Source organism: Tetrao urogallus (genome assembly GCF_951394365.1).
Source record: "Tetrao urogallus genome assembly, chromosome: Z".
NCBI lineage: Eukaryota > Metazoa > Chordata > Aves > Galliformes > Phasianidae > Tetrao > Tetrao urogallus.
In genome coordinates, this window is record NC_136816.1 from 28,679,382 (window position 1) to 28,690,819 (window position 11,438).

General features: G+C 36.0%; 1 protein-coding gene across 1 annotated transcript; it reads left to right on the forward strand.

Moving 5' to 3' along the window:
- Nucleotides 1-546: 546 nt before the first annotated feature.
- Nucleotides 547-10,501, forward strand: NUDT12 (nudix hydrolase 12; the record flags this gene model as incomplete). Its single annotated transcript, XM_079548156.1, has 6 exons — nucleotides 547-752; nucleotides 3,623-4,218; nucleotides 5,132-5,299; nucleotides 6,810-6,923; nucleotides 8,866-9,065; nucleotides 10,391-10,501. 6 exons carry the CDS (start codon nucleotides 547-549, stop codon nucleotides 10,499-10,501), a joined length of 1,395 nt encoding a protein of 464 aa, XP_079404282.1.
- Nucleotides 10,502-11,438: the final 937 nt, after the last annotated feature.

Here is an 11,438-nt window from a genome sequence, read left to right on the forward strand (position 1 = left end):
GTGCAGGGAGCGGGCGGACTGACCGTGTGGGCCACCCAGCGGCCGTGGGGCCGTAGGTGCAGTTAAATGGACCAGGCTGCGCAGCAGAGCTTAGGAAAGATCGCCCCAGAGGAGGGTGGTCTGGTCTTCTGGAAAGCGACCCATCTTACGTGTGTCTTCCGTTGTTCCCCAGGCACCTGGGGTTTGTTTCTTGGGTTTGGTGCTTTTCAGAAGCCTGGATTTGCAGTTTGTTTGCTCGGAAACCAGAGTATTTGCATTCAAAGAAATTTCATTTTTGCAGCAAAGTTCTTCTCTCCTTAAGCCTCCTTGAAAGTAACTTTGATTTGTTTAGGTAAAATTTTACTGTGCTTGCAGATAGGAGAGGCGAAAAATTTGCTCAAGGGCAACAAGTATGTTCTAATTACACAAATTGGACCATTACCATAATTTAGTGACAGGAGTTAGGGTTATCTGTGCGATGTTAACAATTTGCTTCATTTATTTAAAATATTTTGCTAACAGTTAGCATATTTTTAGGTGTTCTTGCTTTCTAACTCAGTTGAGACAATGACCAACTTTGAAAAGAACTTCCATCAGGAAATGGTTTCCCAGCTGCATAATTTTGCTGCGGTTGGAGATGCAGCCAGGCTGAAAGCATTGCTCAGCCGTTCTCCATCACTGCTCAATGCGACTGCAGGTAACGGCTGGACAGCCCTGATGTACGCTGCAAGAAATGGACACTTTGATGTTGTGCGGATTCTTCTGGAAGGAGGGTAAGCTGTTCAGTAGGTCCCGCTGAGGAGCTCAGTCCCTTTCTTTCCATTTAAATGCAGTATCAGATAAGTACATTTACTTGGTAGATAGCAGAAGAATTTTCAGGCTTAAAATTCAGAAATTTTTGTCAGTTTATAACTGGATTGTGCTACTGCATCATGATTTCCATACTTGCTAACAGCAGTTTCAACTATGTGAGGATTTCTAAAGTTATTGCTTTGATCTTCAAAGGCAGGGTCACTCCTCCCAAAAACCAATACAGTACAATAACGTATGGTGATACAATCCCATTACAAGTACTGTTCTGAGTACAAGCTTGATACGTTTAATTGTTCCACTTAGACTTTTTGTCTCAGGTTTAATTGTAATACACTTGAACCAGTAATATTGCAGAATATCTGCAAGCATATTGACCGCTATCTTGGACATGGTAGACATGCCTTTACCAAAGTCAGTGATTGCTAAATTTCATTTATTATTTTTTCAGACACTTCTTTATTTTTAAGGTGTCTTTTTTTTTTTTTTTTACCCCCTTTGGTCAATGTGAAACGAGATATGTTTTTGCTTGTTAAGGATTTACTTTAATTTTTGTTATCTGTCCTCAAGTCAAATCCTGTAGTTCTGGTGTTGAAAGACAGTTAGTAAAGCAGAAAACGCTTCAGAGGTCTTGAAGCCTCAGGGTTCCTGTAAAGCCAATATAAAGCTAGGATGTTTCTAATGAGTAACATTCCAAAATGAGAGCAAGAGCTCAGCTGACCTCTGTGGTGTCCCTCAGTTTTAGTCCTAGTTTTAGTATTGATATCAGTGTTCTTTAACATCTTTATCAATGACAGATACAGTAGATTGAATGCACCATCAGCAAGTTCATGGGTGATGGCAATCTGAGTGGCACAGTGCTTGGAGGCATTTAAGACCAAGCTGTATGGGACCCTGGGCAGCCTCATCTACTGGGAGTTATCTCTGCCCAAGGCAGAAAGGCTTGGAATTATTTGATCTTTAAGGTCCTTTCCAGCCCAGATGTCTCAGTGATTCTATGAAGACCAGTCAGTTCCTTTCTGTATCCCTGATTACACTGCCAAACTAGACTAGTTCATTCTGTGGTTATAAATGATTGTCTACATCTTCCCAGATCTTCTCACCCTTATTTTTAAGACCTACTAAGGTAGTGTACATTCTTCTGCTGGGGCTCACCGTGGAGTGCTCTTTTGTACCATAGTTAGTGTATTCTAGCAAGTAGAGCAGTGTTGCTGTGCCATATATATTGTAGATTGAAATCCTCTGTGTTTTTGAGGAGCCCTCTGAGATTTTGGAGAAATTGTCAGCTTGACAGAAGTTCTACTTAATATTAAAGAAAAAAAAAAGAAAAAAAAGGAATTTTCTGCTTGTAAATGCCCCTTTGATGGCCGTTCTCTTAGGCCATATTTACTGATGTGTTACTGCAGCCTCAAGTTTCATATCAGTAATGTTTAGCCATAGCAGTCATGTGGAAAAACGCAATTGCTGGATGTGTAAACATGAATGTCAAGTACAACTAGCAAGGTAATGTTAGTATAACATTCCACAAACTAAGCCTGAGTTATCTTTTTCAGTTCATCCAGGCTTGAGAAAAGCTATAAGAGACATTTATAGACTGGAAGAAAGATCTTGGTGATCTGAAAATTTTGGACCACTGCAGAAGATATTGGATAGCAGTTTCATCACAGTCTGCATGGACGTGAGCAGGCAGAAAGTGGAAGACAAAATAGGAATGAAATTCAGTGATAAGAAAATAAGTAGAAAACACAGCAAGATTTTAACCTAAGAAGAAAAAAAAAAATTGAAGATAAATGAGCAATATCAATTCGCTTAGCACCAAGAGCCTTTATGTTAGTCTTTGAATACTTTCCCACAACATATTCGAACTGTCTCAGACAGGATTTAGTTTAATTGAAATCTCAAGTAAAAGCACTCCTGCCTGTGATGAAGTTACCGGTGTATCAGCAACATGAATACACTGGTGTCTTCTGGTTTTAAAAACTGATAAGTCTGACACAGCATCTACTGTATAATTTGAAGATTACAGTTTTGTTTTACTTAGCCACTTAGTTTAAAATTGACAAAAAATAAAAATAAATAATAAATAATAAAAATAAAATAATAAAAATAAAAAGTAGTTTATTCTTGTTTGAGTGACCCCCCAGTTCGCCTCAATGTATTTCAGATATGTTTTTTTAATTTATTGAAATATTTACAATGAGACACTGGTTTACCAGATGTTTCATTCTGCTTTGTTTTGGGAACAAAGAGATCTGCACAGGCCAGCTTATGTCCCAGGCTTAACAGAGTGCTGCTTTACTCGCTAAAAACAGGCCATATTCTTCATTCTTTCTTACTGGTAAACTTGTTTTTCACGTGTTTTGGTTACTCTTTTGGTAGCTTCTGGAAAGTTGTGCTAGCTAAACTAGTCAATTTTGTGTTGCTGGTAAGCCAGAAGAGTGCTCTTTCCTTGCCTTTCAAAACTTCCCCTGTAAAGAGCCTTGAGCCAATGGGTTTTTTGTTTTGTTTTTTTTTTGTTTCTTCTGGCAGGGCAGGACAGCATGTTGCATTGTTTGGGATTTTATAATTGGTTACTCTTGTAGTACTACATGAACCGTGCTAAGTGATGTCAAAATTACACCATAAATGCGGGATTTGACCATAGCAAAATAAAAACTACAATCATTTTTTAATACCATCAACATATAGCCTGAAGCATGCCCTTGATTCTGAGTTTTGAAAAGTTGGTGCAGCTCAATAGTATCAGATCTATGTGCTGTAACAATAGTACAACATTGGAACTCTTCCTGAAAAAGTTCACTCTGTTAATTGTTGTTCTTTTCTGTTTCTATAGGTGTGATAAGTCCATCGTTAATAAATCAAGGCAGACAGCTCTGGACATTGCTAAATTTTGGGGGTACAAGCACATTGCTAATTTGTTGGCTAATGCAAAAGGAGGACAGAAGCCTGATTTTCTGCCAACTGAAATGAAAGAATATTCAAATTATTTTGGCACAACGCTTCTGGACCGAAGAAGTGATAAAAGAATAGATTCCAAGTGGCTAAGCAAAAAACAAAGCCATCCAGCTACAGTATACATACTTTTTTCAGACCTAAGTCCATTGGTTACTCTGAGTGGGGGAGCAGAGAAGTTGAAGCAGCCAGAAGTCAGGCTTTGCAGACTGCACCACAAGGATGTGGAACACTGCATGAGCCAGTCTGATGAAGTTACCTTGATTTTTCTTGGAGTTGATCTGCAGTTGCACACAAGTCTTTTGACTGCTCGCAATGGGGAGGTCCTACAAGAAGGTGATGATGATGGGCTCATTGCTTGGTTTGCTCTTAGCATAAATCCTACTTCTGCTGAGAGATTTAAACAGAAGCATGAGGACTGTTACTTTCTTCATCCACCAATGCCAGCACTACTGCAGCTACCTGAAAACGAAGCTGGTAAGATGCATAAAATGCAACAGTAATCAAATGTGTAGCAGAAAGATATGCTTTATTCGCTGAGGTATGCTGCAAGGACAAATTACTGCAAAGTAATCAGGTATTTTCAATGACAGTAGAAAAAATAAAATTTTCAGTCTTGTTAGTGGTTTTATGAAGAATTCTATGTGTAAAAATTTGCAGTTGCAAAGTGCTAACATCTGCAACTGTGAGTAGTAAACTGTTAAGTGTATTAATTATCATGATTTTACAGATAACACTGTTTTAATATTAATGCATGTGCATTAATGCTGTAAAAAGATGAAGAAGAACAAAAAAATCTGTTGTAAAGTTTCTTGTAATGAAGATGAGTAACAAGTCCTTTGTAACGGTGTGCTAAGTATTTGCCAGAGGAGAAAACTGAGAGCAAGTGTTGCAAGGTTGGGATCCCAAGTTCAAATGAATGCCACAGACATGTTGCAACAGCTCTGTTGCAATAAGGTCACTTTTAGAGATGGATAAAGGGCAAACTCAACTTGCACCTCAAATTTAAATGAGACAGTCAATACCTTGTTATGCCAAGATACCTGTGGTAAATGCCTTTTTCACCTTAGATAAAGTGTGGTATGCAATTCTGGCACTTCATGCAGGCAAAGAAATTTCAGTGAAGAGAAGGTTATGTTGATCTGGACAAATATCTTAAATAAATTGATCTGTATCTACATCATACTGCATTGTACTCCATATGCTATACTGCAAATAACAATATGTAAAAAACTTACATTATGCAACTTCTGATGCAGTTGATGGCAGTTTAAGCCGTAGCCTAGTTCAATTTTTACGTTAGGCTTTAACACTTCTCTTTTTTTCCCTCTAATTTGAAGAGCTTAAATGAATTAGTGATTGTATGCATTCTTAATCTATTTTTTGAAAGGAGTAGTAGCCCAGGCTAGATCTATTCTAGCATGGCACAGCCGCTACCGTTTCTGCCCAACTTGTGGGAGCGCAACCAAGATCGAAGAAGGTGGCTACAAGAAAACTTGTGTAAAAGAAGATTGTCCCAGCCTCCAAGGTGTTCATAACACGTCATATCCAAGAGTTGGTGAGCATATTGTAAGATAAGCATGTTCAAATGTTACGAAGTGCATGTTACTCAGGTGTTGTGTTTTTTTTAATTATTTCAATTTCTGTTCAGTTCTTATGTATTTGTCTCTTCCCAGACTGTGCATGTTTCAGCTGTATTTTGGATTACAGAATTCAGATTTCTCTCTTTAACTTTATTGCGTGACAAAAAATGACAGTGACAATAACAGCATTTACTGCAATGCAATGTAGTTAGAAATTCCAACAATATAAATGATATAATTATATTAATAACCCAGAGGATTTAATTTTACATTTTTCTGTTGGTGACACCATTAACCATCTGCTCTGGTTTGACTTTTCATTCTCAGTTGCAAACTGCCAGGTTTACTTTTATTCAGAAAATAAGCTTATTCTGCGGCTTGTTTTGTTTACATGTTGCAAAGGAGATTATTATACTTGCTGTGGTATTGATGCAAAGATAATAAGGAATGAAAATAACCCTTTTTTTCCTGCATGATATGGTATCAACTTTCCTTCCACTACCTATGCTTCTCTTTTGCATTTGTAGTTCTGGTACAACAGACTTAAAGAAGGAATGAGAGAATATAGAAAAGACTGCCAAATCGGTGTAGTGTACTTATGCCTTTCTCTGAAAAAAGCGAATAAGCAGGCAGCAGTACTGCATGTTCTTCTTTGTGCCAGTGGCATGTACCTCCAAGTAGGACAACAGATTTTGAGATCTCTGACTATGATAATTACTGAAGTAAACATTTTTATACAGAGAAAATACAAGCAGTTTGGACAATAAAAAAGAGAAGTTCTGGAAAACTTAATAAAATTTAATTAAAAAAAATAGCAAGAGGAAAATGTTAACCTGAGGCAGAAACATTTTAAAACAGAACATTGGAATAATTGAGAATAAAAAGGGAAGAAGGTAGATTAACAGCATGCGGAAACATATGACAAAAATAATGATATCGATAGAAAATATTTAGCAAAAAAGAAAAAGGTGCATAAAATTATCAGGACTGAAAAGATGCAACTTCAGATAAGGAATTGACAGCAAACAAGTGAAAGTGGAAAGGTTAATCAGTATTGCATTCAGAGTACCTGGCTCTGTGTTGTGTATTTAAGTGGAAACTACACCCTACAGGCCTGTGCTTTTAGAGGAGGTGATAGTAAATTGTATTTGTTACTGAAATTGTTTCTATCTGCTGGACGCATAGCTAAGTTAGTACCTTTGGACTCTTAACAGATTGTATGCTGGGGTGGCAGGTAATTTATGCCGTAACCTTGGCTAGTAAAGTGCTTACACAAAGTATTTGTGTTGCCAAACAAAAAACAACCAGCCAAAGCAAAAATAAAATAACTGCTTGCTCTGGGCATTTACACCATTCTGATTTAAGGCACTTAAAGTTTTCTGGTTTGTATACACATTTGTGTATATACTTCAATACAGGCTGAATTTTCTTGCTGCTTTTAAGTCCTCCAAAAGTTGAAATATGTTCCTTTAATGTCCATTACAGATCCTGTTGTGATAATGCAAGTCATTCACCCGGATGGGAATCACTGCCTTTTAGGTAGACAGAAGAGGTTTCCCCCTGGAATGTTTACCTGTCTTGCTGGATTTGTAGAACCTGGTGAGTAATTTTCCCTTATCAGATGGTTTCCCACATACCAGTTTTATACATTGTAAATAATTCAGAAATTTGTTCTGTGTTATGTCAAATAAATATTCTTGTTTCCTGCTAGATAAGTTGTCATAATAAACATACCAATAGTGTGTTCTGCAACAGCTGCTTTAAAAAAAAAAAAAAAAAAAACTGAGTAAATAAAGGTTTCAAATCATTCTCTCATCATACACTTCTAAATCATGTATTAAGTGATAAAAAACATTTTAAAATACATGTAAGAGTGATTCTTTGGTGATTTTTACAAAGGGGTTTTAATATAGGAGAAATAAGAGTTCCGGTTTATGCTTAAGTGATTGATTATATGGAAGATTAGCAGAGATCTCATAATATTCAAGGAAAAGCAAAGAGATTTTGCTAGCTGTGTTCAGCAGTAATATTTAGAATTAGTTAAAATTATTGGTAGTTGAAGAATAATTTATAAAACATTCTTCTATTGTGAATACATCTTAATCACTAGCTATAGTGTAATTTATAGTAAATAACTATATGCTGAACTATATTCAGTAGCTGCGTGCAAGTGAAATATGGGAAGAGTGTGAATAAGCTGATGTCATTTGAAAAAAAGCTAGGTGGTTTATTTCTTTACTCCTTTCTTAATTCCCCCAGTTTTGGTACTTTCTGATACTGATTCAAATGTATATACTGAAATTTAAGATCACTGATCCTAGCAGTTTCTGATCAGTTTAACTTAATTCCTCTAGAACTTTTATCTCTTAGGAATTCACTTGCTAGTTGAAATAATACTTGGTTGCTTAGTAAAGAAAATGAAGAAGATAACCACAGATCTTGAAATTTATTCAGAAATTAATTCTTAATTGGATGAGAAGACTTAAAAGACTGAAAAGATTGCATTATTAGTGGTTAGTTATCTTACGGGACAAAGCAGAACATGTAGGAAGATCACTGTATATTGTGATCTGTAGTAAAAAAGTTTGGTTCTTGCAGAACTGGTTTGAACTATCTAAAAAGTTTCTTATCTTCAAATAAAACACTTACTGATGCATGGATTGTCCGCTTCAGTGGACATATACTGCAAAGCATGTATATGCTTATATGTGCATATATGTAAGCTTAACACCACTTCCACTCCACATACACATCCAGAAGTCATAGAATATCTCACATCAGAAATTACAAGGATCACTGAGTTCAGCTGCTGCCCCTGCACAGCGCAAATCAGAAATGAAGCCATGTTTCTGGGGGTGCTATCAGGCACTTGAACTCTGGCAGGCTTGGTGCTGTGACTGTTTTTTTGGGGAGTCTGTTCCATTTCCTAACCATTGTCTCAGTAAAGAATCTTTGCCTTGTAAATCTTCCATGAATGTGGACATGAAGATTTTTTCACTGCAGTTTAAGTTTGAAGAGTTGTCTACATGTATCAAGATAATGAAGAATGAGTCAGAGAAAATGAATAACACTGTACAGAATTTTGTACAAGTCTACTTAAGTCTCTATTTTTGTTATTTTAAGTAGTTAGACTACCTGCTGTTACATTCTTGCTGAAAACTTAAAAGTTAACGCAGTGCTGTTTTTAAATGAACAGATCTGCATTTCAAAATTCATTTAAGGAACAGTGTTTTTCCTACCGAATTTTTAAGGTGTCAGGTAATGGTAGGTTGCATGTATGATGAATTATCAATTCAGGAAATAGTTGGTACAGTGGAAAAATTACAGTTCTTCATTTTCAGAGTTCCATTTTGCTGTGGTGGATAGCCTTATTAGTCTTCTGTGCCCTGAGCTGAAGATCTATACCCTGATCCGTGAACTAGATGTCTATGCGTAATTGTCTATTGCAGTTTAAAATCCTTTGAGTCAGTTCAAAGCACAGGATGTAATCCTTGCTTGGAGTATTTTCATCAGCTCTTTGTTCTTTGCCCTTTTTGATCAGGAGAAACAATAGAAGATGCTGTTCGAAGAGAAGTAGAAGAGGAAACTGGAGTCAAAGTTGGCCATGTTCAGTATGTCTCTTGTCAGCCATGGCCAATGCCCTCCTCCCTAATGATTGGCTGCTTAGCTGTTGCAGTGTCTACAGAAATTAAAGTTGACAAGAATGAAATAGAGGATGCCCGCTGGTTCACTAGAGAACAAGTAAAGTTCAATTTAATTTCCTTCTCGTATTGATTAGTCTGTGGTCGTATCGCTTCTGGCAGAATAGATACTTGCTTTTTTCAGCAAGTTGAATGAGATAGTAATCTCTCCATTTTATCATACTGTAGCTGCATTACATTTTATTTGTAGATTACGTGAACAGTAAAAGGCAGGTACTCATAAGGAGCACAGTAATTACTGGGTCTCAGGTAAGTCCGTTTTATGTCATTATTGTCTCTTAACTGTTCACCTTTTTCTTTTGGGACACATCCAAATTAAGAGTTATTGTAGCCTAGTTTTCTTCATAAAGAAAAAGTGTTGTGTTTTGGCAGAAGTAGTATTTTTCACCTGAATTACTGCAAACAAGTATGCTACCAAGTTTGGTGGGGCTGGAGGTGAGATTTAGATAAAAATTCTTTGAAGTCATTATTTTAAATCTTTTTTTTCATTCGGGAGTTTTTTAATAATCTGGTACTGAGTGTAATTTATTTTGCATTAATGTAAAATTCTATATGTAGATTTCCTGATTATTTAAGCTATGATCAAGTGAAACAGAGGAAAAAAGAAAAAAAACAACAAAGATCTTTGGCAGAAAGAGTTCACGAGTAGAAAATGTGAAGATTGCTTATACAGCATAGTCTTACTGGATTTTGCCACAAACTACTTATAAGCTAAACTTCTAATAATGTTATACAACTGCTTAGCAGTTGCAAGTGTTGTGACTCTGCAAGTTAACTTGAAGGCAAAATTAGCCACCTACAATTTCAGTGTATTTCTAACAATGCTAAAAACATTGTTTTAAATGGCTATCAGTTCTAATGCAGCAAGTCATATGCAGATTAGTCTAGAATTGGGCATAAGTGCACTTCAGAAATGTGCTAATCTAAAAGCGTTCACCCATGCTGTTCACTCTTGCTTCAGAAAATGAACAAAACATACTTTCTCCTATAACATATGTTAAAATGAAAAAGAAAATATTTCATGAACAGTATATAGCACCATCTGGTGGTTTCACCATGCAGAGACTTCACAAAAACCTTAAATACTATATTAACAGTCTATCTCCACAGTTGCATGAATAAGAAAGTATCCCTTGGGGGACATTTGTGCTCAAAAATGTCAGAATCCAACACTTTCTGCGTTTTTTCTGCCTTTTTTTTTTTTTTTGCATTTTTCTCGGAGACTCTGGTAGTAACCCTTTAATGGCTACAGTAACAATAGACTGATAGATAATTGTTGCATCATTTTCCATATGTTAATTCAACATTAGATTCTGTATGGCTTATAATTTTTCTAAGGAAAAAAAATATGTTTTCTTATTGCAGGTTGTGGATGTTCTCATTAAAGGAAATCAGCGTTTGTTCTTTGTACCACCGAGTCAAGCTATTGCACACCAGCTGATAAAACATTGGATTGGAATGAATGCTAATCTTTGAATTAAATTCTTTCTTCTAATGAATTCTAAAATTAGGAGTGAATTTAAAAGAACTGCTTATCTACTGTTTCTGCAACCACGTGAATTTTTGAGTATTTCCTTAGGTTTCTGAGATACACTACGCAAATCATTACAGATTTTTTCAAATCTGAGTGAAAACTGAGGGAAACTCAGTGAATATCCCAAGGAAGCAGACAACATATAGACAAAATGAATATTTTATTGTGCCCAGCTACTTTTTTTGCATGTGTGATTTTTTTGATCAAATTACTGTGTCTGTCATTGTTATGCTCTTGATGTTGATTTGAGTTTTTCTATCCCTCCCTGGAAGGAGTTACTACATTACAGGAAGGCCTAATCTTTACTTTAGTCTGAACTCTGCATATATATCCTCTAGTTTTCTCATACTAGTATTCTCATTTTTTTCCTATCTCCTCTTTTTAAATTCTACATGGCACAGAAAACACAAATGTTCAGTGTTGAAACTCCTGTCAGTAAGTTATTTTTGAGCTAATAGCACAAATAAGTGGAGTACCTTTTATCTCTTACATGAAGAACATTCTAAGCAGAACATTTATTCCTGCAGATCCCCCAGTCTGATTTGGCCAGCATTTAATCAGTTGTGTGAACTTGAATTTAAATTTCTAACATAGCACTCTGTTTATGAAAAATGCACTGGAAAATCTTTCCAAAAATCCTAAGTGTCTTTATATAAGATAATGTACTTAGTGACTGATAGAAATGGAATTGCAGAGTAATGGAGGAGAAAAGTAGATTATTTAAAAGACGTGAAAATATATACAAAGCTGTTCTATAGAAATTGGGATGGTAGGTTGTTACTGCTATTAAGAATTTACAGTTGATAGAGTTATAATCAACCCCAGCTGTATGATTGAGAAGGCAATATACTAATTATTTACTTAAGTGTTTTCAATGCT